This window comes from Varanus komodoensis, unplaced genomic scaffold, assembly GCF_004798865.1.
Source record: "Varanus komodoensis strain SLA01 unplaced genomic scaffold, ASM479886v1 scaffold4, whole genome shotgun sequence".
Classification (NCBI taxonomy): Eukaryota; Metazoa; Chordata; class Lepidosauria; order Squamata; family Varanidae; genus Varanus; species Varanus komodoensis.
In genome coordinates, this window is record NW_025335941.1 from 50971043 (window position 1) to 50998509 (window position 27467).

Sequence of the window (27467 nt, forward strand, 5' to 3'; positions counted from 1 at the left end):
CTGGAAACAGTTGTGGGAAATACCACAGTCTTTCACAGGCCCTGTATGAAAACCACAGCCTGCTACCCAAAAACAGGCCCCCGGGGGATTGTTAAAGCCAGTGCCTTTCCAGAGATAGCTCTCATTCTTACTCATGTTAAGTTCCACCCACACGATGCAGTGATGTCAGAAATCTCAATCTTCCTTATCCATGGTAGCAAACCTACTTGTTCTTCTTGGCATGCAGATGCCTAAACAGATATGTGCTCCACCTGAGACATAGCCCTACAGGAAAATTCAGCTGCTTTCCGTTTTTCAAGCCATTCCCAAATCCTGCATCTCTGATTATTGCAAAGTCTAAAAGTACCACAACAATGCTTTGAGAATTCGCGAGGTGAATCTGGACTGTTAGTTACACTTCATGCCCATTGTGCTAGCTCCGTTTATGTCTGTGCATGAAAGATGCAGAGTCCTTGAAGGAAGTGGTGTTCATGACACAGGACGGTACCTTATATCAGGTTAGACTGTTAGGCTCTCTTACCTGATATTGCTTGCTGTAACAGGTGATAGTTCTCCAGGATCTTAAACAAAAGTTATTTCCATCATTTGGTACCTTTAACTGGAGATGTCAGGAATTTAACCATGGACCTTCTCCGTGAAGAAAAAATCTGCACTCTTTCATAGAGCTATAGTTTCTCTTTGGGAGTGCTATTCAATAGGAAAGGGGAGGTCATCTCCTTTTCTAAGCCCTTTGAGGTCTGTTATGATAAGCATTAATTCCAGAGATCTCTCAGTGAATGCATTTAAAGTACATTTGGCTGGATTTAGACTAAGGCAGATGGAAAGGTGCTACAACTCCCAGAATTCCCCAGCTAGTCTTACTTGCTGGAGAATGCTGGGAGATATAAGAATTTTCCTTCTCTAAACTTGAAAAGTATTGTATACTTTGTGTTGCAGAGGCTTTTGGAAAATGTTCAATTGAAAACCCCAAACTGACTGGCCCTTATTTAGCAGGTTTATATATCCAGTAAAGCTTAAAAATATGAAGCTAAAGAAAAGTATACCATGTCCATTTTACAGACTGTATGAACAACCCTAATTCTCTCTCCAGCAATAAATAAAATATATTGCAAGATAACCATTCTATTGGGGAAAAACTAATCATGCAACTTGTAATCATCTAGATAGTGGTGGATTAGAATTTTTTAACTGCCCAGACATCTGCCCAGAGAGCTTCTGTTGTGGGACAGTATAGAAATGAAACAAACAAACAACAACTTCCATCTTTTTTCTTTGCTAGCTGTGTTGGCTAGGGTTGATGGGAGATGCAGTTCAATATCTGGAGGGCCACCAGCTACCCACCCAAAAAGTTGCCCAGTCTTGCTTGTGTGAGAGCAAGACCCTCCTGCATTTGGCAGGAGTACAGGATTGCTCTGTCAAGATGGCTTAAATGCTGTTCTCAAAGCAATTCAAAGCTTCACTTGGGAACTATTTTTATTGCAATGTGTGTAAATACTTTAAGACAGGACACCTAAGTAGCATACACTTTCAAACATTAATTTTAGAAAAGCAGATTCTAAGTTAAGCATGCCCAAAGAACCATGCATTCAATATCATGATTATTACAAGCAGTCACTGGTAAATATCAATTGCAATGTTGAAACTGCAAAGTTCGATTTGCTTGGTGTCTGTTCATTATAAAACTGTTTTTTGGTGCTTGGAAACATTTCCATTTTGGAAATAGAAGAGGTTCTGCCCCACATCACTGGACATATTAAAGTTCAGTCTCTTGAACCTTGACATAATTGATTTCCACTCAAGCTTCTTTGCTTTCTCCTCCTCTGTCTCTGACCTAAGTGCTCCAATACCCCATTCTGGGATCTTTGTGCAGCTTTCCTTAAAAGCCAATGATATTTGGAAGCCATTTATTTCTTCCTCACTGGATAAGCAAAAAAAGACTGGCAACAGGTGAGAGTGGGAGGAATGGTCTCCATGGAGATTGGGCCTGTGGAAAAAACCTTTCCAGTATTCTCTGCACTATTAGGCAAGAGACCACCTTGAACACTTGCAAATGTCAAAGGTATTCCAGCAAACATATTTGGAGCTGCTTAGAAAAGTCAGTTTTCCATGCTACTTTTCCCCCTTGATGATGTTCAGCCAAGAAGAAACTGTTTACCCTGAGAGATAACTGTGACTGATGGGTAAAAGTCCTAGGCCAACCACTCTTCTGAAACAGTAGGAAAGTGCAAATGATGAGCAATCATCTTAAAATAGATTGTCTTCAAACAGCTACCAGAAAAATAATAGTTTACACAAGCAAGGCAATATTTGGTGCAAATTGTCACTCACTGGCCTCTCCTTCAGCAATCTCAGCTCTTGCAATTGTGACCTTTTTGCTAATCAAAAGCATCAGATTCTGTCATGACAGGCATCCCTGTGTGTGTGTTTCAAAAAAAGAAATTGCACATCTTGCAAGTTCTATCCTCTTTCCAATAACTATGCTACTGGCAGGTCTTTCTGGTTGACTGGGAAATGTTTTGGAGCATTATTGGGTGATGGGAGAACAGGAGGGACAATGGAAACTGCTAGCTAATTTGACTGGTGGGGTGGAAGGTGGTCAGCAAAGTTGGAACCAAGGGGGTGTTGAGAGGTGGCATCTTCTGAATCTCCAGAACCAACAAAGCAAGTTACGGTGGGGGAGGGAACTTTAAGATCATGACTGCAAAACTGGGGGTGGGTGGGGAGAAACCTCTATATTGATCGAGTTATAACATAGCTTTGGAAGCCTGCAGCAACCCCTTCCAAAAGATGCCGCCAAGCCTGCCTGGCAGGGCCTCTCTAGACTTTCAGTAAGGATTTCTTCCAGTCCTACCTGGAGATATGGGGAGTGGAAACCTCCACTACAAAGCATCATTGCTCCAGCACATTTCCTTTTAACACTCTTTAGCCATCCTGTCATAATTAAGATGGTGGCTGTTAAAGTTAATCTCAGTCAGGGTTTTCTTCTGCACACCCATTTCAGAAGGCCTTTGTGAAGAAAAAGCCTTTATATTTATCTCCGACAGGCTTATTTTGAAGATCATAGCTGGTGTTAAGAGACAATTGTACTGCTTAAAGAATGGGCCCATCCCTCTTGGAATGAAACATGAATGAACAGCTGTTTAATGCACAGCCCTATACAAGTTTGGGCAGAAGGAAAGGCTACAACTCACAGCATGTCCTGAGCACCACAACCTTGTTAAAAAAAGTAAGAAAAGGAAATGCCCTACAAGTACCTTAGCTTGGTTAAGAATAACAACAAAATACAGTGCATCACAGGCATAATAGCTGTCTGCACATACCCAAATAAAAGGAAGAATATAAATCTGCCACTGCTTTTGCTGGCTCCGCTCAGCTGGGCAAAGGTAGAAGAAAGGAACTTGTCTAACCATAAGCATGCACTCTCACCACTCACATTTAAATTTGTGGAAAACTAAACAACAGCCAGGCTGGTGTTGAGCCAAGCAAAAATCAAAGAATGCCTGAATACCAAAAAAAATAAAAAAGCCACTTCCTAGTCCCCAGACATTCCCACAAAAAACGGTATCTCTGTCCTGCTGATTTACTCCCCGTCCTCTGCGATTCCAGCTGGCCTACGTGGCCTTCCCATCATCTGCCACATCCCCACTCCAGGTCTGGTGGGAATGGCTAGGGCTGCTAAGCCATGTAGATGATCCTCTTCAGTTTTGGAGGAAGCAGTCCCCCAGCCCAGGCATCCTCTGTGTTTCCTTCAGCTGCTGAGGAGGTGCTGCTCCTGCACACTACACAGGAGGGAAAGGCTGGCCCTTGCCTATGTGGCAGCTTAAGCAGGAGCAAAGCAAAAGGGGATTTCAAGCACCATGTGCAGAAAGGGGATACACATGCCAGTGTTATCCCTGCTATATTCTCTTTCTCCTGGAGATGCCACCATAACCTGTGATTCCAGCCTCCATTAGCTGGGGGCATTTGGTCTCCTTCACTATTTCTTTAGTACAAAATGGTAACAAACATTAGGCCTGCTTCACATGCTCTCTCTAGACCAGGTGCTTTGTTGTTTAGCTCCCTGGGATCACACCTGATGTCAGCAGGTGGCCTGGGGGTGGGTCATATATGTGCACACACATGCATGCGCTGGGGTGGGAAGACTTTAGCCTTTCTTCCACCTCAGGATTGGTGGGGTGGAGGTGGGGGAAGCTGAACCCTCCATCCTGGTGACCCAAACGCTTTGCTGTTAGCTCAGAAGGAGCACCAGTTGATTTTGGAGGTGCTGGCGGAGAGGAGTGCATTTCCACTCAGCGCTGCTTCTCCATCACCAGTCATGCTGCAGGAGCAGCAGTGATACTTGCTCGAGGCCCTGGGAGGTTTTCATCAACCTGCTCTCCTCTCAGTGATCTCAGCTGCTTCAACTTCCTCCACTGCACTGGACAGGCTGCTGTTCTCCTGTGTTGCTATGGGCTGGCTGACTATGTGTGGTTGAGAACCTGGCCACAGTACCAAGAGGAATGGGCTCCACAAGGCAAGGCACAGGAGGTGCATTCCTGGTGTGGACTGTAGACTTGAGACAAGTTGCTGGAGACTCCATTGCCAAGGTTGGGGTGAAGTGTCTGACTCCTCTGTTGCTCGCTTAGATCCTAACTCTGGACTGAGAGCCTCACTTCAGAGAAAGGGGTGGGTTGCTTGCTTTGAGCCAGTCTAGTTCGGAGCACCTGCAATTTGTATTGCCAAATAATGATCCATTACAGGAAATAAGGATGGAGGTTAAATTCCCTTCATTCTTCATGCTAGGCTATCAGACTTGATTTGTGAGTAGCAGGCTTTGTCCTCTATCATTATTGCATTTGCTGAGTTTCTAAGAAATGTAAAAGCTGTATTCCGCAGAGATGGCCATAACAGCACCCTCACCGATTTACAGCATCGATGCCTCTCTTCCCTGACAACGCGGCTTATGTGACAGCACTGTCAGATTGACATGTGCTTCTTTGTTATCATGCAGGTCTGAAGTTTGAAGAGCTGCAAGAGAAATTTGGGGCAGAATTTTTCAACATCTGCTTTGATGAGAACGAGCGAGTTCTCAGGGCGGTTGGGGGCACCTTGCAAGATTTCTTCAATGGCTTCGATGCTTTGCTGGAGCACATCAGGACTTCGTTTGGAAGGCAGGCCACTTCAGAGTCCCCTTCTTTCCTATGCAAAGAGCTCCCTGAAGGCAACCTGATGCTTCACTATTTCCACCCTCACCAGATAGTTGGCTTTGCCGTGATGGGCATGGTTAAGGCCGCAGCAAGGAAGATCTACCAGCTGGAAGTTGAAGTGGAGCAGGTTGCAAATGACAAACTGTGTCCTGAGGACTCAAACCCGGGCAACTGCAACTGTCTCACTTTTCTTATCAAAGAACGTGAAAATGCAAATATCACGAAAGCACTTCCTCTAGGGACATCCCAGTCCCCCTCAGACCTGAGAATAAGCATCAGCACCTTCTGCCGAGCATTCCCCTTCCATCTGATGTTTGATCCCAGCATGCTGGTGCTGCAGCTTGGGGAAGGACTCAGGAAGCAACTTCGTTGTGATGCGCACAAGTTGCTGAAATTCCAAGACTGCTTTGAGATTGTTTCTCCAAAGATCGGGGCCACATTTGAAAGGGTCCTCCTGAGGCTGTCTACGCCGTTTGTGATTCGAACAAGACTTGAAGCAACTGGCTCTGAAAATAAAGATAAGGTACGAATGTTCATTCAGTCTCACATAAGGGAGATGGTATACATCAGTGTACAAATAACTTAGCAATGTTAGCAAATTTGCTTCAAAGCAAAATGAGGGCCTTTAGCTGTTCTCATTTTCTCTTCCTTTTTTGTCTTCCCATACATGACCCAAACATTCTTAGGTGGCAGGTGTCTTCAGTTCAATATTCTCATTGTGATGATACCTAAGATAGTTTCTTAAGTGATCATATGTGTCCATGTAATCACAACCAGAACTTCAGTTTTTCTGCTTAAGCCAGTCCAAGCCTTATGTTTCCCCATGAGCTAACCCAATTGGTGGTTCTCAGAAGGTCATATCTGATCCTGGGATGTCCAGATGCTGATTCCTGCTTTATACCTTTGGCATCATTTTGAACAATGCCATTTCATTCTCCTCCCATTTTTCTGGTATGGGATGTTGTTGTTTTATTGGCCTTCCCTAAAGCCATATAAAGGAATTGATACATGTTCACCAACTGGATGATATTTTCTAAAAGGTGTTTCACGCAAAAGGACTCTTGTATCAATATTTATTCTGCTTGTATTGTGAAACCTACAGCATGACTGTGGATGAATAATTTGAAATCCATCATTCACCATTTTGAATGGTATATTTTTGGTCCTTATTTAATTCCCTTTAGAATTCAGATGGAGTGGCCTGAAAGTCATTGTGCCATGAGGGGCACCCTTCAGATATGATCTCAGAGGACATAGAAACAGAGCAAGTCAGAAGGCACCTCACGGGCCATCTAGTCTGACCCCCGGCTCCAGCTGGCTCCGCTCACGACATGCCCACCATGCGCCTGTCCAGCCTAACTTTGAACACCCTCACTGATGGGGCCTCAACGACCTCCCATGGAAGCCCATTCCACACCCTTGGGGTCCTAACTGCCAGGAAGTGCTTCCTGGCATCTAAATAAAACCTTGGTTCCCTGAGCTTTGCTCCATTGGAGCGTGTCCTGCAGTGATTTGCAGTCACTGTGAATGGAAAGGTTGACACTCTATTTATTTATTTAAAATATTTATATGCTGTCCTATTCGCAAAAAAGCCTCAGGACGGCTCAAAATGCAAAACATAACATAAATAAAATTCCCAACCCACACTTGCTGCAATTAAAAACATAGAAAAGACAATATTTAAACTTATTAAAATACCACTGGAATAAAAAAGGTCTTAACCTGGTGCCAAAAAACAAATAACGACGGTGCCAGGTGGACCTCTCTGGGGAGTGCATTCCATAGATGGGGCTCCTCTGGGTACTTTGCCTCCTAATATCTTTCACAGAGGGTTCCTGGAGGAGAGCCTCTGCTGCCAATCTCAAGGGGTGGGAGGGCAAATATGGAAGAAGGCATTCCTTCAGGTATGCAGGTCTCAAGCTGTTAAGGGCTTTATAAGTAATAACCAGCACCTTGAATTGAGCCCAGACTTCGATGGGAAGCCAGTGAAGCTGGTAGAGGACTGGGGTTATGTGAGAATAACTCCCAGTCCCCCTCAGCAACCTGGCTGCTCTGTTTTGCACCATCTGAAGTATCCGGACTGTCTTCAGGGGCAGCCCCACGTAGAGCGCATTACAGAAATCCAACCGGGAAGTAACCAATGCATGTGTCACTATTGTTAGGCAGTCTTCCTCCAGGTAGGGACGTAGCTGATGGATTAGCCGAAGCTGAAGGAAAGCGCTCCTCGCCACCGCAGTCACTTGAGCTTCCAAGGACAGCTCTAGGTCGAGGAGCACTCCCAAGCTGTGGACCCTGTCCTTTCGAGGGAGTGCAACCCCATCCAGGGCAAGGTCCTGGCCACCTACCCAGGAGTTTGATCCATCCACCAACAGGACTTCTGTCTTGTCTGGATTAAGTTTCAGTTTATTGGCCCTCATCCAGCCCATTACCTCAGCCAGGCACCAGTTCAGTACAGCCACTGCCTCACCTGGATTGGTTGAAAAAGAGAGGTAGAGCTGGGTGTCATCCGCGTACTGATGATTCCGCAGCCCACACCTCTGGATGACCTCTCCCAGCGGTTTCATGTAGATATTAAATAGCAAGGGGGACAAGATGGAACCCTGCGGTACTCCACGGCATAGCTGCCATGGCACAGAGTCAAAGTCCCCCAGCACCACCTTCTGGAATTGGCCATCGAGGTAGGAGTGGAACCACTGCCAAGCAGTGCCTCCTACTCCCATTCCTGCCAGCCTATCCAGAAGGATACCATGGTCAATGGTATCGAAAGCCACTGAGAGGTCCAGAAGGACCAACAGGGACATATTCCCCCTGTCTCTCTCCCTGCACATCATACAGGGTGACCAAGGCAGATTCAGTACCAAACCTGGGTCTGAAGCCGGACTGAAATGGGTATAGATTATCCCGCCACCACCTGTTCCAACACCTTGCCCAAAAACGGGATGTTGGCCACCGGTCTATAATTGGCGGCCATTTCTGGATCCAGGGATGTTTTCTTTACCGCTTCCTTTAAAAGAGCAGGCACCCAGCCATCCCTCAGAGAGGTGTTAATAACCTCCAGGAGCCAGGAACCAATCCCGTGTTTGGCTTTGGTCAGCGGCCACAACGGGCAAGGGTCAAGTAAGCAGGTGGTGGGACATACTCGTCCAAGCACCTTGTCCACATCATCGGGCCGCAATAACTGAAACTCATCCATTAATACCTGGCCAGACGGAGTCATTGGCATCTCCCCTAAAGGATCTGAATCACTTGTGGAGTCCAGCTCATGACGAATCTGAGTGATTTTCTCCTTAAAGTGCTGGGCAAAGTCATCACAGCAGGCCATCAAAGGTGGTACAGGATCTTTCTTAGGGCCAGGATGTATCAGCTCATGTACCACTCAAAAGAGCTCTGCTGGACAACACCGTGAGGAGGCAATGGAAGTGGAGAAGAATTTCTTCTTTCTCTATTCCTGTTAATATCTGCAGCTTCACAGAAAAATCCCAGAATCAGATTCTGTGTGCATGTTTCTTCCTTCCATGAATAGCCTTCACGTTTGTGTGTCAAAACATATTTAGGTTCTGTTGATTTTCAAAATGAATTACATTGACTAATTTGGCAGCTGCTAGTGGCGGTTGAATAGGTAATGTGAAACAGCCAATGACAATGTGGTTTTAAAAAATAAAATAAAATCCCCTACCACACTAATGGCTGTGCTTCACTGAACATTAAAACACCTTGGACAGCCATAATGACATTTTTAATTAGGGCTGAGCAAAGCTCCAAGGATGATTCTGCCAAGGAATGACACCGCATGTTCGTGGTATTTATCTGGAAAAGCTGATGAATATTTTTCACAAGGCAAGGATACTCTAAATGCTTAATTTGCATGTTAATATAAATTTTCTCAGCACATGTCTGTTATTCCTCATTCAAAGTACAGACTAACTTGCTTTTACTAATGTCGTGCTGTCATAACCTCAACAGGCATTCTGTAGCTAATTGCTGTCCCTTGTCAAATTGCTGAGCATCTTCCTATTTAGCTCTTGAATGCAAGCAGTCCCTGCATTACGAATGAGTTGTGTTTCTGAGAAAACATAAATTTGTCTTTAAGTCGAATTTGTATGTAAGTCAGGTCACATATCGTTGGCTATCCACATTCATGCAGGTTAGGGGCACAGGACCCCTATGAAAGTGGAAAAACTGTAAATATCTCTAGCCCTCACCTGCCAAACTTACCAGTACTGCCTGTTTGCAGCAAGGAAATGCTGGAGAAATTTTCCTCTCCAGATGGGCAGGGCAAGAAGACATGCTTTGGAGGCCTCCTTCTCTTCCCTTCTGCTTCTTCTCACTCTATGGTGATGCTTTGGAGCCCCCCTCTCCCCTTTCGCTTCCTCTCTCTCTGTGGTAAGGATGATCCTCCTCTGTAATTCTTTTTAATTAATAAGCTGTGTGGCAGTTTGTTCATAAGTACAAGTTGTTTGTAACTCTGATGTTCATAACTTGGGATTGCCTGTAATGCGTATCCTGCATATTTCATAGAATGGGAAACTGTTGTGAAATATTTAGCAGAAAGCTGCAGTTTTTTCACTGTTTTAATAACTAGCAACCCAAAACAGATCTGTGGTTGTGGCTGGAAACATTGTTTTATCAGGGACTCTGGCCTGACCAGACATACTGGTGACTTCTGAATTCTTAAATTTAACATGGCTTTTCTCAGTATATCAGTAAACCATTGTGATGAAGTTGCACATCATCACAAGGTCTGATAAGCAAGGCTGATCAGGACATTTTTCATCACTGCTGGAAACAAAGTCTTCTGTGAAAAATTGAATGGGATGTGTTTAGAACATGTTATGTCTTAGCTTTGTGCTTATGGAGTTATTAAAAATTATATATTCCATCAATTTTCATGGGTTGTTTATAAAATCTCTAGGGTGTAAATTGAGGCAAGGATAACCAAACTTTTATATCTGTTTTTCTATTATGCTTCCTTTTTCCATTTGAAGGTTGCTGTCTGAAATTAAGAAATATTGTGTAAAGATTGGAAAAGAGTGTCTTTAGCTTATGGTTTGCTTAGCAAATTAATACTCTTGATTTGCCAGAGGTCCACAAATTTTGGTTGGACTTTGCCAAAGCAGGTTTTTGCTGGCTTTGGCAGGAAGCCAAAATGAGTTGTAGAGGCAGTTCTCGCCGCTGATACTATGCTCATCCTTGCTGGACTTTGAAGCCAATGTCAGCTTCACTCTTACTGTCTGTAAGTTGGAGATACTCTTTTGGACAAACCCCTTCCAGTTAGAAAACTAGCGAAACACCATCATGCCATATTCTAGCCCAGACTTTTGCCACCTGCGCTTGTTTCTTGTTTTTACAAGAAAGAGTTTTTAGTTTATTGGAACTTTAGCAATTGTGACTCCCTGGGCCCCCGACCAATGATCTGAAATGTGATCTCAGTATGCTATCACTTCATTCTGTGAGCTCCAGAGCCAAGTACTTCTAGAACTCGGTCAATCTGTCAGTTCCCACCATGAGCATAGTTTGTGTTCCATGTAGTGTTTGCTGATTTGGGTGGCTTCTCAATTGGAAGGAGGCAGAGCTGTGAGTTTCCCAGACAGACTGTCTTCTACTGCGAGCAGGTTATTCTGGAGCATCTGCAGCTGGGTCATAATTGGCTAATTTGGTCAGTTTCAGGGCAAAGATTAGCAAAAATTATCTACCCTCAGAGGAGACTTTTGGGAAGGAGGAACACCCAGAATCTCACAAAGATCTTTAATAGGGACTTGCTTTCAGAGTTCTGTAAGCAAGCTCCCCCAGGTGGGTTCTCCTCAGCTACAAGCTTACTTGGCCATGACGGTCCAAGGAGTCTCCTGGCTTTGTTGCAGCATCATATTGAGCTGTCAGGGCATTGTGGGAAATTTAAAGTGGCAAGCGACTTTCAAGATCAGTATGTCTGAATCCAGCAGAAGCCAGAAAAGAAGTACTGAAGGAGCTGAGGCAGGTGTTGCCATAGCAGCTACTTGCAGGTTCAGAGGCCGACACTAGTCCTGAATTCAACTATTAAGTATTAGTTCTTGGCACCCTCTAGCAGTTTTCCAAGATCACAATTGTGTGCTTTCTCCCTGTGCTGGCGCCAGACCTGTGTGCCTTTGGAGGCCTTGAGGGCTGGGTTCCCTCCCTCAGGGAGTCCACCTTCCTACTAGCCTCTGTCTCCAGCTGCTATTGCGCCTCTCTCCCTTGCTCACCTTTTCTGCCACTTACTTGTAGGCAGAGAGCTAGCGAGCAAGTAGGCAGAGACGTCTACTACTATTTCTTCCCACCACCACCATTCCCTGGGCCAGAGTGAGAGACAGACGAGCAAGCAGGTAGCTGTCGAGAGTGCACTGCTTGTACGCCTTCCAAGCAGGCCCAGACAACAGCCTACTAACTTTACTAAGTTAACGCAGGCCAATCAGACTGACTTTAGAGTCCAAATAAAGCATATTGCAGAAGTCAGTAACAAAAGGAGCAAGTAGTCAACTGTCTAACCTTTGAGGTAGGTAATATGAGCTAATACTGAGACATCAGTTCCAAACTCAACACCCATGCTCCCTTCCAGACTGAAAGGATGAAAGGAGGATCCTCATCTCGAAGGAGGATCCTCTTGCCTGAGGGCCAGTCCCTTGGGCTGTCTGACACGTCTCGGCTGGTCTGCACTCTTAACCGATACCCTGAACTGGGTGGTAGCTAATCTGCCCTGCTCCTCCTCAGCAGGCTCACTTAATCTTTCCACAGGGTCTTCCTCTGTGTGAGCTGCTGCTACTGTCTGGCTTACCCTCTGGGTCCCCTGACCTTGGTTTCTCAGCTGCAGATGCCAACCATACCTCTTCATCTGAGCCTGAATCTATTCCCACGTCCCTGGAAGTCTCTTCTGCAGGAGACATGGATCCAAGCCCTACAGTTCAGCCATGGAGAGGAGGAGCAAGTATGGAGTGGAGTCTCATCAGTGGGCCTCTGCCAGGGAGTGAACTCTCAGCAGGAAGCCAAACATTCCTGCCTATGAGTTTATCTTCATTGTGTTCTCCAAGAGCCAGCTTTTTCTCCAAGAGCCAGCATGTGCCAGTGGTTAGGCTAGGACCCTTTTCAAGTCCTCAGAGAAAAAGCGGGTAGAGGGTGGAGCAGAGCAGAGGACAGCATCCAATACAAGAAAGTAATGAAAGAGTCAAGCATCCTAATGGCATTTTGCATTTATTACAGTTCTATCCTGCCCAATAGCTGAAACTCTCTGGGTGATTTACTAAGTTTACAAATCTTAAAAATACATTATAAAAGATGATATATTCTGCAACATATAAACAGAAAGAACAGAGGTGCGCGCGCACACACACACACACACACACACCAGAAGCAATTTTGAATGTTTTGCAACAACAAACAATCCACAAAAAATTGGTACTGGAAAAATGCACAAAAGTTTAATAAGACGGGAAAGGGCCTAATGCATTTGATGAAAACTTTACTGAGAGCAAGTAAAACCTGAATTTCTTGGGGATATGTTGCTTTACCAGAAACTCTTGATGAATTGAGAACTTGTACCCTGAGGAAGCTTTCTAATGACACATGATGGGAAAGTTACCATTTTATTACAGTTTCCGATCTTTTCGGTACCATTTTGAAATTTACATTATTTTGCCTTTGAAAATCACTACTCATTCAAGAACCTCCTTGGTGATCTTGCTATCTATTACTCCTTCTCTATATTTCACTCACTCTTTCTTTTACAAACACACACACACACACACACACACACAGATAGAGAGAGGGAGAGAGAGAGAGAGACTGAGACTCCATGCAATCAAACCTTCGTTACTGGGTTGATGTGAGGACCAAATTGTGGAGGGCAGGCCATGTACAATTCCTGCACGAGCTATTTGGAGGAGTGGTGAGATGTACAATGTAAAGATGCAAGCAAACAAGCAGTAAAAAAGTGAAATGGGTGCTTGTACCTTGTAGCAGAAGTCTGGGTGAATAACTGTCATTGGAGCTATAATGTTACACATAACTGTAGCAGCCCATAAAGAAGATTCAAATGAGTGTTATACCTCTCAACTCAGTTTAAAAACCTCTTAAGAGTGGGGAAATGAGCTGTATGGCTGATGAATTTAACAGGATGAGAGGGATGCTGCAGGGTGAGGTCTGCCTTGGGGAAACTGAAAACACCTGGTCTTTAGAGTACCTGGTGGGGGTGGTGCTAAGTACCTTAAAATGTGGGGGCTTTGGCTTGGAGCAGAGGAGGAGTCACCAGAGGTGGGATTAAGGCATCACAAGCAGGAAAGGGGTGAATCATAAAGCTACCCCAGAAAACCTTCCTTGGAGCTCACATTATCCTGTTCCACCAGTAGCCAGCCACTGGATGGGGTCCAGAATCCACTTCCTCACAAGAGCATTGCCAGATGGCCAATGCAAACTTATGGTAGGGTGAAGTGTGGGGGAACAAGCCACTGAACCATACAAAGATGATGGTGATGATTAGGATATTCCCAGAGTGAGCAGCCTTTGGATCCCAGCAAAATGGGTTATGAAGATGATGTGGAAAAAAATGTGGACTCTGAAATCAGATCGACTGGATTACTCAGGAGTAAGCATGCTACAGGTACAAATTCTGTCTTCATAAAAAATCCATCTCACAAGCTCTACTTTGGTCTACCTTTGAAAATGGTCCGGACATGACATCTAATACAGATCAGGGTGGATGCTTCCAAGGACTGGCTGGCAAGAACATACTATGCTGGTCCTCCATCAGCTGCATTCGCTCCCTGTCCCAGTTCGGCCCCAATTCAAAGTGTTGTCTTTGACATATAAAGCCCTAAACGGCTTGGGACCAGGCTACCTGAGGGAATGCCTCTCTCCATATATTCCATATGCCCCCTTTGGAAGCCCTCCTCCAAATACCCTTTCCTAGTGAGCTCAAAGGGGAAAGAGGGCATTCTTAGCAGTAGCACCTAGACTCTGGAATTCACTTCCCAGGGATATGATTCTTCTTTCTTTTAGGTGCTTGGTGAAAACTTTTTTATTTAAACAAGTTTTTGGTTAATTTAATTCTCTTATATTTTGTTATGGATTTCTTATTTTAATTTAATTGTGGTTAATTTATTGGCTCTATTATGGCTTATATGGCTATATTTTATTATGAGATATTTATCTATTATTTTATTGCTTTATCTATTTTACCTGTTTATTAGCTTTTATTGTATCCCATATATTCTATGCTGTTTTAGCATTTGTAAGTTGCCCAGAAAACCTTTGGGTTATGGGCTGGCATAGAAATGGAATGAAATAAATAAATAAAACCCACAAGCAGATTTCTTTTAAAAGAAAAGAAATGCTACCAGTGACAGCCTAAGCTGGTTTAAAAAGACAGTGACACGTGTTCTGGATTACCAAATCCCACAGAAGGGCAGGGAGATGGAAACATAAAATGAGGCCTAGCTTCAGAGATGGTTTCAAATTATCTTTTACAATGTAATAGGTACCAAGGCCTTCAACCTTGCATGAAAGCCAATAAAGAAGGTGCTGTCCTTCAAAGAGAAGCAAATATGGATGCATATAGATTGCAGGATTCCATGCATATAGATTGCAGGATTCCATGCTAATGAAAACCTTAGTGCATTTACTAACTATTGAAATCCTTTATGAATCTACTAACTTTTAACACTTCAGTGTGAGTAATAAGGGTAGAGGCGAGCAGTATATCTGTGACACATGCATGAATTAATGAGTCAGCTTCCTTACAGCAGACATACAAAGACACAGGAAGGTACAATTGCAATTGCACCCTCCTGCCCAAGTTCATGGAATCATAGAATAGTAGAGTTGGAAGAGGCCATGAAGGCCATCAAGTCCAACCCCCTGCTGTTGCAGGACACCTCATTACACCATCCCACTCAGATGGCTGTCAAGTTTCTTTTGAATGTCTTTATTGTGGGGATGTCTCTAGTGTAGGGCCGCAGCAACTGGTGTACATGGGCAAACTGCCTCTGATCATGGAGGCAGCATAGAGTCATCATAAGTAGTAGCCACCGATAGCCTTATTTTCCATGAATTTCTCCAATCTCTGCTTCAAGCTGTTTATTTTACTCACTCCCAGCCATGTATACCATGGGTTTGATTAAAAAAAAAACACAACTTTAAACTTTGGTAAGGGTTCTTGTTTCAGATCAGGAAGCCCTGTAAATATGAACCTTCATATCCACTATTTCCCCCCTTAATTCAGTTATCATACTGTCATACAGAGGCTTCCAATCTCAGTGATCCACAAATTTATTTCCAGTTAGTCAAGTATAACCTTGCAGCCTGCAAAAAGTGCAGTGTACTTAGGGTAATGCTCCTTTTTATTCTGCTATTTGGTAGCTGCACTGGCTTCACTGAGCTTAGGGCAAAGACTACAAGTCAGGATTCTTTTTGCGAGAATCTTTACGAGAATCTTTACGAGAGAGATTCTTGTCTCGAATCTCTCTCGTAAAGTGGTTAGACGCAAACCACTGTCCTTCGCACCCATTTGTAATTGCGTTCCCACTGCTCAGGATAAAATTGCTCAGAATGCTTCTTTTCCTTTAAGAGAAATTTGATTTGTAGAAATCAACAGATGAGTGTTACAGATCTGCTGTCAAGTCATCTTTGGCTTGCAGCAACCATTCTGAATGCTCTCCAGAATGCCCTGCCTGTCATTCACAGCCCTGTCAAGCTTTTGTAAACTCAAGACTGTGGCTTCCTTTATGGAATTGATCCATCTCATCCTTGGTCTTCTTCTGCCTTCAACGTTTCTTATCATAATTGGCTTCTGCAGTGAGTCTTGCCTTCTTTTGACATGTCCAAAGAATGACAGCTTCAGTTCCATCATTTTTGTTTCTAGGGCAAGTTTTGGCTTGATTTGATCTAGGAAGCACTTGCTCATCTTTCTGTCAGCCCAGGGTATTTGTAAAGCTCTCCTCTGGTGCCATGTTTTGAACGCATCGATTTTCTTCCTGCCAGCTTTCTTCACTGTCCAGCTTTCACAGCAGTCTATAGGTACAGACTGGGCAGCTGTTAAGGTGCAGGATCAAAGACTGGCAAAGAAGGAAACTGAAGGAAAGAATTAGGAGTCCTGCCTACAATACGAAGAAAGATAAAAAGTAAAGCTCCTGCTATGGCACTGATTCTTTATCCAGTGGGTGATCTGAGGAGTCCCACCAGCCATTCTGCTGCTGCTGCAGTAAGAGAGTAGCAAAAAGGGAACTGCTGTTCCTTCCACTCCTCCCAGTTCTGGCTGTGCTTCCAGGCACCATCTTGCAAGAACTTTGGCAAGAGCTTGCCTGGAAGTCCCAGTCTCACCCAGAATTCCATGGTCTCTTGGCTGGGACTGAGGTCTCATGATATTTTGGGTGCAAATGAGATCTCTCAGTATCTAATGTGAAAACAGGATCCTGAAAGACTCTGGCAAGTTTGTAGATGCCTGGGGAAGGGCGGGGGGCAGACAGCAGTAGTGGCCAGTGCAGTCAGAATGAGGATAAGACACCTTTCCAGCCATCTGAGGCCCAAGTCAAAGATGTGGGGCCCTGGGCTTATTTGGCCTCTCTCTTCCACTGCCCCCTGTTGGCTTTGGTATATCTCTGCAACCATCATAGACCCTCCAGAAGCAGGTAGGACTATTCAGAGAACAAGAAAGAGATTAAACTTCATCCTTTACTCATGTTTCTGCTGGTGGGAAGAGAGAGAGGGTCGTGAGAAAGATTAATGGCTGCAAGTTGTAAAAACCGGTTGCTATTTTCCTGCACTTCAGACTCTGAGGGAATTGCTGTTGGTTGTGTGTTTGGCAATGCCGTCATGCACTGGAAAGGCTCAGTGCAGTTATACATTATTGAATAATTCAGATTGATTCTGTCTCTTAATGGCTGTTATGGCCTATTTTCTAATTAATTTGAAATGCTATTTGGGATTACCACAATGGAATTGTTTTGTTGTGATAATGTACACTATCGTAACTGAAGAATTGATATGCATTTTTGGATTTCTATTGCTGTTTGAATGCGATTGAATTGTGAGCCAATACAAGTACACATTGTGCACTTGGGGTACATTGTGTGGAAAAGCTGCATACAAATTCAAAGTGGCCATGATGAAAAGGTTCTTGTCAAGGGCTCTTTTATTGTTGAGAAACAGCAGAGCTGGCCATGGGCAACCTTCTCCGCATGAAGTTTCTTAAAAGGCTTTACAAACATGATAGGAAGTTGAATGGGGTTGGGGAAGAAATCTAAAGCTAATGGTTGTGTGGGGAGAACTATTGTGGAACACAATCAGCATTGAGTGGACTCATAATTTTGTTTAATGTTCACACAAATGTGTCCTTGTCTCTTAGCTGGAATGCTAAACATAACATTAAATAGGGCTCCTCATTTTCCCTTGCATCCCAGCAGGGCTTTCCTTCATTTTTGTACTCCCTTCTTATGAATTGTGGCAGATTCAGTTTTCCATTTTGGGGCCAACATTCTGTTCTGTTGAACATGGAGTTTCTGGCATTGAACCCTGGGAATATTGGAATAAAATAGCACCTAATACTTTAGTCATCCAAGAATGCTATAAAATCTCAGATCGTTCTGTTTCTGTCCAACAGTGGTAGCTACAAAGGATTTTGCTATCTGTTCTCAGAGCCATTTCAGGCATAGGGTGACACTCCAGGGAGCCTTGGGTACATGGGAATAACATATTTTCAAACTCATAAACAGTCTTAAAAATAAACATAATCTTTGCTCTGAGGCCATTTTTTACCATTGTGTCAAACCATCATGTATAGATAATTAAGTGCAGTCTATCCAAACAAGGGGTCATTAGGGGGCTGGGTAGGTGTCACAGTATGCAGAACGTGGAACTAGCAATAATAAATTCAAAAAGTCTTGCCAGATTTTCATATCTTTGAGTAAAATATCCCATTAAAATATACAGTTGAAACGAACATTGAGCTTCACATCACAAAGCAGTGGGAGAGACTTGTGAGCTATAGAAATGGAAGGAAAGGCCAGTCAGATGGACATTAGTAGAGCTGAATTTGAGTGGGCAAAAGAAATCAGTCAACTGATTGGTCAAGTAATGGTCAAGCATGAAGTGAAGGGACCAATCCTAAGCAACTGGAGACGATGACCATGATACTGCTGAATATTGCTGACCACTGTTTCCCTGGATCTTGGACCTTTCTGTCTGTAGACAAAGAAGGCATTTTTCAGTGGAAGGCTTATTATGATAAAGCGTTCAACTGTCATAATGAGTCCAATCGCATTGTGGTTTGTGGGTTTGTCTGTGTGCATCGGGTGGAGCAACTGGGGTGATTCAAAGATCCCTTGTTCAGTTAGAATGGGCCCAGAAAGGATGAGAAATGCACTAACTTTTGGAGCTTTATGCCAGATAGAGAACTGACATAAATTTAAAAGAAGAATTACTAGTGGGAGAAAGAAGACTTGAGCCTGGCAGGGATTGGGAAGGGGTAGTTTTCCTGCTACAGACCTCCCTTGCTCCCTTTCCTGTAGGTTTGATCTGTTCGCAGAACGGTAATAAGAAAAATACTAATTAGAGAAATCACTCTTTTCTCAAACAAGTAGGTATATTTCCAGCTGGCAGCTTGTTGCCCACTGTGTAACATCCAAAGAAGATGAGGATGGTTAGCTGGGGTGATTAAACCATGCACAACCCATTGTCTATTGTAGGATTGCTGCGTGATCTGTTATCCACTGTAGGCACTCATCCTTACTGGGTTCCAGTGTCTCAACACCCTGTGTCTAGTGAGGGTACTTAGGGAAACCAAATGACAGACAGCCTGAATGTGGTTTGCAAGCCACCAACTTTTAGAGACATTAAGCCTCATATTGTCAGAACTGGCTCAGGGCCTTTCAAAGTTAAATCATTTCTGTCTGTTGTGTTTCAATGGCAGGGAATAAGAATGCCATGAGAAGGAGTTTCCCAACTCTGAAAGCTCTTTGGCAATAGAACAGGCTACATGGAATTATGAATTGGAATGCTGTGGGAGGTCTTTCTTTGGAAAGTTCCAGAAAATAAGGGGGCTAAAAAAGAAATGGGCTTATTTAAGATCACTCTCTCCCTTTCATTTGTATCCTCTCAGCTTAGTTGGTGAATTTAGTACTGAACCTGCCTTCCCCTACTATATCACACTCAGTATTCATAAACACTGAATACGTGCAGTGGCCTTTGTGGTGTAGAGGGGATTAACTTAGCTTGGGTGGGTGTTGGTTGAAATCTTGGCTCCTGTGAAGCTCGTTGGGTTACCTTCAGTTAGTTAGTTTCTCATTGTAGCTTACCACACAGAGTTTTCGTAAGGAAAAATAGGGTAACTTCCATCTCTTCTCACCCTTGATGATGGATGTGTGGGGTGCAAGTATAAGGGATGCAGAGATGATAATTCAGTGCAGGGGTAGGTCAGAAAGTCTGCCTTGGAGTGTGACCATGGAAATACATGCATATATGTTTGTACATATGTGTTGTTAAAGATTATTTATGTATCTATTTTCTTACTTATTTCCTGACCTTTCTACTAAGGTATTCATGACCACATACAATTTAAGATATTAATAAAAACAAATGAAAATAAATAAATGTTGTGACACAAAGGGATACATCAGCAAGGTTCTTTCGGGTTGGTGGACCATGTTTTGCCTACTCTCTCTGCTGCTGATCAGAGACCTTACTTCATGTCCCACTGTCATTGGAAGCACAATTGGGGCAAGATGTTTTTGGTGGTGGAACTGAGGTTGTGGATTGGCCTCCACAGAGTGTCTCAATTAGTCCCCTCATTTATGGTCCATAAAAAGGTACAGGTAAAGGTTTCCCCTTGACCTTAAGTCCAGTCATGCCTGACTCTAGGGGGCGGTGCTCATCTCTGTTTCCTAGCCGAGGTAGCCAGCATTTGTCCCAGACAGTCTCCATGGTCATGTGGCCGGCATGACTAAACACCGAAGTGCACGGAACACTGTTACCTGCCCACCGAAGTGGTACCTTTTTATCTACTCGCATTTTCATGCTTTCGAACTGCAAGGTTGGCAGGAGCTGGGACAGAGCAACAGGAACTCACCCCGTTGTGCAGATTTGAACCGGTGACCTTTTGATCTACCAGCCCAGCAGCACAGCAGTTTAAACCACTGCACCACCTGCAGTCCCCTTATGGTCCATAGGTGAACTGCAAATACCAATTTATTTCAAAGGGTTGGGTTGAATTGCACCATGTGCTTAGAATTCATATATCTGTTATTACTTTTTCTTTTTGTATTGTTAATTATAAATAGGTTTTAAAAATCATTTGTCAGGACTGAAAGGTTGGCTATAAATATAAGCTTTTAATAAAACAGAGACTATATTCATTAAAATGGAAGGAACATACTTTAGAGTAAACTTGCAGTATCTTGAATATGAGTTATTCTACTGAAGTCTGACTTCAATCAAGTACAGTTAATGAAACCCAGAAGGAATTAATTGTGCTTCCATTTCTGAATTTTACTAACACTTCAGAAAAGAAAACTTAACTTCTGCTTGGGTGTTTCTCCAGTGCATTCATTTGCCTTTCAATGGTAGCTGTGACTTGGAAAAACTTGTACGCATTCTCTTTCTCTTGTGTGTAAATTTTTAAGCTTCTTTTCTGTATTCAGCATAAATGCCCATAACATGTTTATCCAGTGAATAATTTTAAGTGTCTCCAACTTGCTGTTTTCTGTTGGTTAGTCAGCTGTAAGTGCAACAGGTCCTTAATCAATTGGACAACATTTAGTTCAGCATGTTGAATACTCAGCAAATACTATCATTATCTGTTTTTAAAATAATAATGAGCAGAATTTCTCCCTGATTGAGAAAGGGTTAAGGAAGAGCCAAGACTGTGTCAGAAAGCCACTAACATAGAAGTGAGTTCTAGGCAAGTCAGTGCGGATTCACAGAGGGCAGGGTGCAGGTAAGTGTGTTGAAGTTCAGACTACAAGTCCAGCTGAAGGAACAGCAAAGGAAACAGGTAATGGGATAGACTGTATCAGATTCTGGTATATTCTGCACACAAGGCATGTGGCATATGGGGATATAGGAAAATCTGTGTTTTCAGCTCATGTAAGCATGGGATATTCACAATTCAAACAAGAATGCAAGCAGGAGCACCTATTTTCTAAGAAATGCTGGCAAATTCCTGCATTTTAAAAAAATGTCTGCATTGAAGTGCTTCACTTTCATACAAGGAGGAAACCATTTTCAAAAGTATGCACAATATAAAGCAGTTTTCCCAATTGAACAAGCCAAAAAACAGCTGGAAAATGAAAATGGGAGTGAACTGAAAGGTCTGAAGTGCATTTTGGAGAGTTCAAAAACTGCTGGCTTGCCTGCCCCTAGCGCTATATCACTCAAGTCCTGTCCTTCCTCCAATTTGAGATCATGGAAGTTGGGTATTATAGAACAGAAACTGCAGGAGGGATGAAGACTCCCTGACACTGATATCCACTGATGCTAACAAGCTGATTCTATTCCCTCTCCCTCCAGGAACTGTAGTGAGTGGGACCTGGTTCCACCTTCAAAGCCCAGCAAGGGGTTAAAAGGCCATCTGGGTAGGTAAGAAATGGTCTGGGGGTAGGATCTGCAAAGCAGTGCAAAGAGAATATATGTTGCCTTCTGCCCACCAATTCCCTCTGCCCCATCGTCTCAAATTGTACTGAAGCAAAAGTGAGGTTGAGAACGCTTCATTTCCCCCTGTAATATTTAGTTCTGTCTTAGCCTGATTTTTTGGGTGGGTGGGATCAGCACTAGTGTCTTGCTCCAGTGACTTAATTGTATTAGAGTTTCTTTTGTAATGAGGTGATTTATTGCTCATCAATGCTCAATGCTCATAATGAGTAGCTTTAATGAGGAGATTTAAAAACATTGCCGAATGCCTGGTATTCCTGAGGTTACGAATCACTGAGTTGAGATGCAATTTAATAGAGATGAGAGCTTCTTGGCCAGGGAGTATGCACAAGAGGTGAATAAAATTACGTGAAAATCAGGGAGACACAATGTATACTACAACACAATTAATGGTAGTTCTCTGACCTAGATCTGCAGTTTGAAACTATGATTGTACTCACCACATTGTGTTCACATTGGACAATTATCCTTTAATAATATTCTAAGGGTATCAAAATCTCTGCAATATATTTGTGTTAATACTACAATAAGGGAGAAAGAAAGCCAAGTTTCAGAAGTTGTTACAGGCAGTTGCAAACACTTGAAGCTTTGAAATACTTCTTAGCTGTGGGGAACTGCTCAACAACATTAAGAAGCAATACAAATTAAAAAGCACAAGTTTTTTGGTATTTCACAGGCCACATTAAGGTTGAAACACTCAAGGCATAAGTGTGTGTGTGTGTGTGTGTGTATACAAATTTCTGAAATTTCTGTTCAGTTGTCCAAAACCTAGAATAAATTTAAAACTTGTGATTAATCATTGCCTTATTAGTGGACTAATTCTAACTTGTATGATATATAATGTTGTTGTTGGAAATCATGCTATTGATTTGGCTCATGTACCTAGAATATGGGACAAGAAAAACATTGACTTATTTTGATAAGGAGCTGTTGGATAAATAGAACATGACATGCTCAAAATGTGCAGTGGGTCATGACAAGCTCCAGTCTAGATAGCCGTGTTCCCAGTCCAAGCCATAAATGGTTGTTCTCAGTCATTGTGGTCAGTGGAGGCTTTGTATCAAATTCAGAGAATTTATACCAAGTTCAGAAAATTCCTTTCCAATGAAGTTGTGTTAGACTATCTCTGAGGAGGAAAAAATAGGCCAAAGACTAAAGAAATATATTAAGTCAAGCTGGAGTTTCAAAATTCCATAAAGGTGAAAACTTGAGTTCAGATGAGATGTTTCTGACAACAGTCACAAGTTGGGTGAAAGGCTTTGGTTGTAGTATGGACACAGGGAGAAAAGGCATAAGTTGTGGCTATTTGTGCCGGTGGCAACCAAGAAAATAGAAAAGGGTGGTTAGGCCAGGAGATGGATAAATTGAAGAGCTAGATTTTGAGTTAACTGGCTGAAAAATAGTGTTTCCAAATGCCTGTTATCTAAGGCACACTAAAGCAGTCTTCTAAATAAATCCCACAAAAATTACTAGCCTGCAATTTCTTTTAGTAGCATCATATGCGCCTCTGCTGGCCCTGGAAAACAGGATGTCCCCCCCCCCCCTCAAAGCCTGCAAGAAAACATAGGCTTCTCTCCTCTTAGCAGTTTAGGTTTTTTCCCCCTTGTAATAAAAAATTCCCTTATACCATGTCAGCCACTCCTCTCCCAGCCTTTATGGAATTTCTGGTCACCCTATGACACCAAACTATTTAGAGGGGTTCATTGTGAGGAGTTCCAAAGGGATCTCTCCACGCTGGGAGAATGGGCATCAAAATTGTAAGTGCAGTTTGGTGTAAGCAAGTGCAAAGTAATGTAATTTGAGACAAACAATCCCTACTTCAATCATAGGCTGATGGGATCTGACCTAACATCTACTGGGCAAAAAAGGGTTCTTGCGTGTTGGGTGGACAGCTAGATGAATAAGTTGGCCTGGTGCACAGCTGCTGTGAAGAAGACAAACTCCATTCCAGGCATAATTAGGAATGAAATAGAAATACAGCTGCCAAGATTGTCCTCTCCTTATACAATTTTTGGTGCCACCATACTTAGAACAGAATATTCAGTTCTGGTACCTTACCTGGAAAAGAATATTACTGAGATGGAAAAAGTACAAAAAGAGAAGGGCAATGCAAATGAAGAAGGGGCTGGAGTGTCTCCCCTTTGAGGAGCAGCTGCAACAACTGGGACTGTTCAACTTAGAAAAAATAGTGAGTGAGGCAAAACATGATGGATGGAAGCGTTTAAAATGATGTGTGGTGTGGAGAAAGGGAAGCAGGAGACATTCTTCTCCCTCTGCCATAACACTTAAACATGGGGTCATCCTATGAAGCTGATTGGTGGAATATTTATGACATAGAAGAGGCTATACTTCATCACACAATGTATAGAAACTGTGGAATTAGTTGCTATGGGAAGTAGTGATGGCCACCAATTTAGATGGCATCAAAAGGGGATTGGGCAGATTCATGGAGGAGGAGGCTATTAGTGGCTACTGGCCTTACTGAAAGTTGGACCATGAGGAAGGCTGAGTGCTGAAGAACTGAGGCCTTTGAATTGTAGTGCTGGAGAAGACTCCTGTGAGATCAAACCGGTCAGTCCTAGAGGAGATCAACCCTGACTGCTCTTTAGAAGGTCAGATACTGAAGATGAAACTCAAATACTTTGGCCACCTAATGAGAAGGAAGGGCTCCCTGGAGAAGAGCCTAATGCTGGGAACAATTGATGGCAAAAGAAGAAGGGGACGGCAGAGGATGAGGTGGCTGGATGGAGTCACTGAAACATTTGGTGTGAGCTGAAGTGGACTCTGGGGGATGGTGGAGGACAGGAAGGCCTGGAGGAATATTGTCCATAGGGTTGTGATGGGTCGGACATGACTTCACGACTAACAACAACAAGCCTTACTGACTGTCCTCTTTAGGAGAGGTGGCATGTGGAACTTGTGCAGGCAGAGGTCTTGCACCCATTCTCCCGGAAGGATCCTGTGGGCAGCTGGCTTGCTACTATATGTACGGAGTGCTAGACTGGATGGTCTTTGGCCTGATGCAGCATGGCTTTTCTTATGTTGTTATGTTCTCATGTTCTTATTTATGGCTACCAAGTAAGTTGTTACTTACAAGGCATCACTGAAATATTTTGGCACAGAGATGCTTACACACTGTGCAGAATTTTTTACATGTCAGCCTCTGTAGTTTACAGGAAAGGTTTAAATGAATGTAATGCAACAGAATGTACTGAGAGTCAAGGTGCTTGAAACAGAAATTAAAATAATAAACAGTAAATTTGGAGGAAAATTTTTTGAATGGAGTGAGTAAAGGAGAAGATGTAGGAACTAATACTGAATCTTCTAAAATATAAGAAGAGTTGGAAATAAACATTTAAATGTGCTTTTTAGAAGCGAGGAGGATGGAGGGAGACCAGAGTGTGGAGGGAAGTCATTTGACACTGGATAGGCCCAGAATGATAAAGAGACAGAGCTAGCTGGATTGAAAGTACAGAACTGTATTCTGAGCACTAGTCAGAGATCACTTTCGGATATTTAAGGAATATCTCTCATAAATATGGAGGAATCTGTCTTATACCAAATTAGACCATTGGTTCATTGGACTACAAGGGTTGGCAGCAGCTTTTCAGAATTTCACACAATGGCCTTTCCCAACCTCAGCTCAGGATATCTGGGACTGAAACAGAGACATTTTGCAAGCAAAGTACCTGCCCTGCAAGTGAGTTGCAGACCTTCCCATTATGTTACACTGGAAACAGGAAAGCATCCAGTAAAAACTCAGAATTTCATGAAGGTCTGGGCTCCCCTGATCTCCCCTGTTTGTTAATAAGGTTCAATAGCTGATTCATATTAGTTATTTTGAAAGAGGCTCATTCCTATGCCAGAACACTGCAGTTAATATACGAATTATGTTGATGCTCTGAATCCAAAACACAACGTACATGTGTTGATTGTGTTCTTTGCCCAGTGGGATCGCCTTAGTTTTTCCAGCTGACCCCCCACCTCCCCATGGCATTTCAGAAGTGGTCTTTTAGTGTCCCCCTGCTGATGGGTGGATTGTTGCTTTACAAGCACTGGTCCAAAGCCCATGTGGGTGTCTGAAACTAGTTGCACAGTTTCTGCTCCATATGCGTAATACACATAATGTGTCTGGATTTGGAGGCTGTCCAGTATGTCAAACAACTTCTTGTATGAAATGTTTGGTTTTTGTAGCTCGACATATCTCTTGTAAAAGCAGTATAAAGAACAAATAAGTTGACTTCAAACATATTTAAAGTCCTGTGTTTCCAGATGAAAGGATCCTAGCATTAACATTCAGAAAGCAGTGTGTACATCCATCTTTTATAGCTTAATATATTATTTTCTGGTTAAAGCATAAAGACCAAAAAAGTGATAGGAAAGTTGTGGAGGGCTACAACTGAGAGATGGCTTTATTCAGACCCTCTGAACAATGAGGCAGGGTGAATGTACAATAAAAGCTTGGTAAGGAAGCACTCCATGTCTTTCTTGTCAACAAAGCAGCTGTGCAAGACCCCATCTTCATTCAGCCTGGGGAAAGTTTTTAACCTCTGCATTTCATTTCAACAGTGTCTACATAACTTTTGGACTTAGGTTAAATACACTTCTAAGAATGCGGACCCTGGCTGGTTTGGTTTTTTGTTTGTTTGTTTTACAGAAATGCAACCAGTGCCAACCAGTGCCAGTAGGAGATTAAAATTCATATATAAAACTATACCTAGTTAGACCCTTTCTCAGCCTGTTGAGTTGCAAGCAATGCTCACGGGAGCAGAAAGGAGCACTTATTTTATTTTATTTTATTTTATTATTTTAGAAGGCTTCTATGCCGCCCCATTTGCCGAAGCCTTGGGGTGGCCACAATAATAAATATGAACAGTATAAAACAATATAATAAGAGTTGACCTGGCCTGAAAAATAAAATAAATAAATAATATTAACAATTAAAATAGCGTTTGAATAAAAAGGTCTTCGCCTGGTGCCGAAAAACAAATAACGATGGCACCAGGTGGACCTCTCCGGGGAGCGCATTCCATAGACTGGGAGCCACCACAGAGAAAGCCCTCCTCCGAGTACTAACCCTCCTAATATCCTTCACGGAGGGTTCCTGGAGAAGGGCCTCTCCCACTGATCTCAAGGGGCGGGCGGGAGTATATGGATGTAAGCGCTCCTTCACGTAACCAGGACCCAAGCCGTTTAGGGCTTTATAAGTGATCACTTGAATTGGGCCCGGACTTCAATGGGAAGCCAGTGAAGCTGACGGAGGACTGGAGTCATGTGAGCATAACGCCCAGTCCCCGTCAGCAGCCTGGCAGCTGTATTTTGAACCAATTGAAGTATCCGGACCGTCTTCAAGGGCAGCCCCACGTAGAGCGTGTTACAGAAGTCAAGTTGGGAAGTCACCAATGTGTGTGTCACTGTCACCAGGCAGTTGTACTCCAGGTAGGGATGCAGCTGATGGATCAGCCGAAGCTGAAAGAAAGCGCTCCTCACCACTGCTGTCACCTGAGCTTCCAGTGAAAGCTCTGGGTCGAGGAGCACTCCCAAGCTGCGGACCTTGTCCCTAAGAGGGAGTGCAACCCCATTCAGGACTAGGTTCAGGTCCCCTTCCCTGAAGCCCGATCCACCAACCAACAGGAC

General features: G+C 43.3%; 1 protein-coding gene across 1 annotated transcript in view; it reads left to right on the forward strand.

Moving 5' to 3' along the window:
* The window catches only part of GUCY1A2 (guanylate cyclase 1 soluble subunit alpha 2), a 180040-nt gene that overhangs the window by 35534 nt on the left and 117039 nt on the right, over window positions 1–27467 (forward strand). Inside the window, exon 4 of the mRNA XM_044441813.1 lies at window positions 4991–5709. Within this exon, the coding sequence (XP_044297748.1) occupies window positions 4991–5709 (719 nt within the window). The remainder of the gene's footprint in view (window positions 1–4990; window positions 5710–27467) is intronic.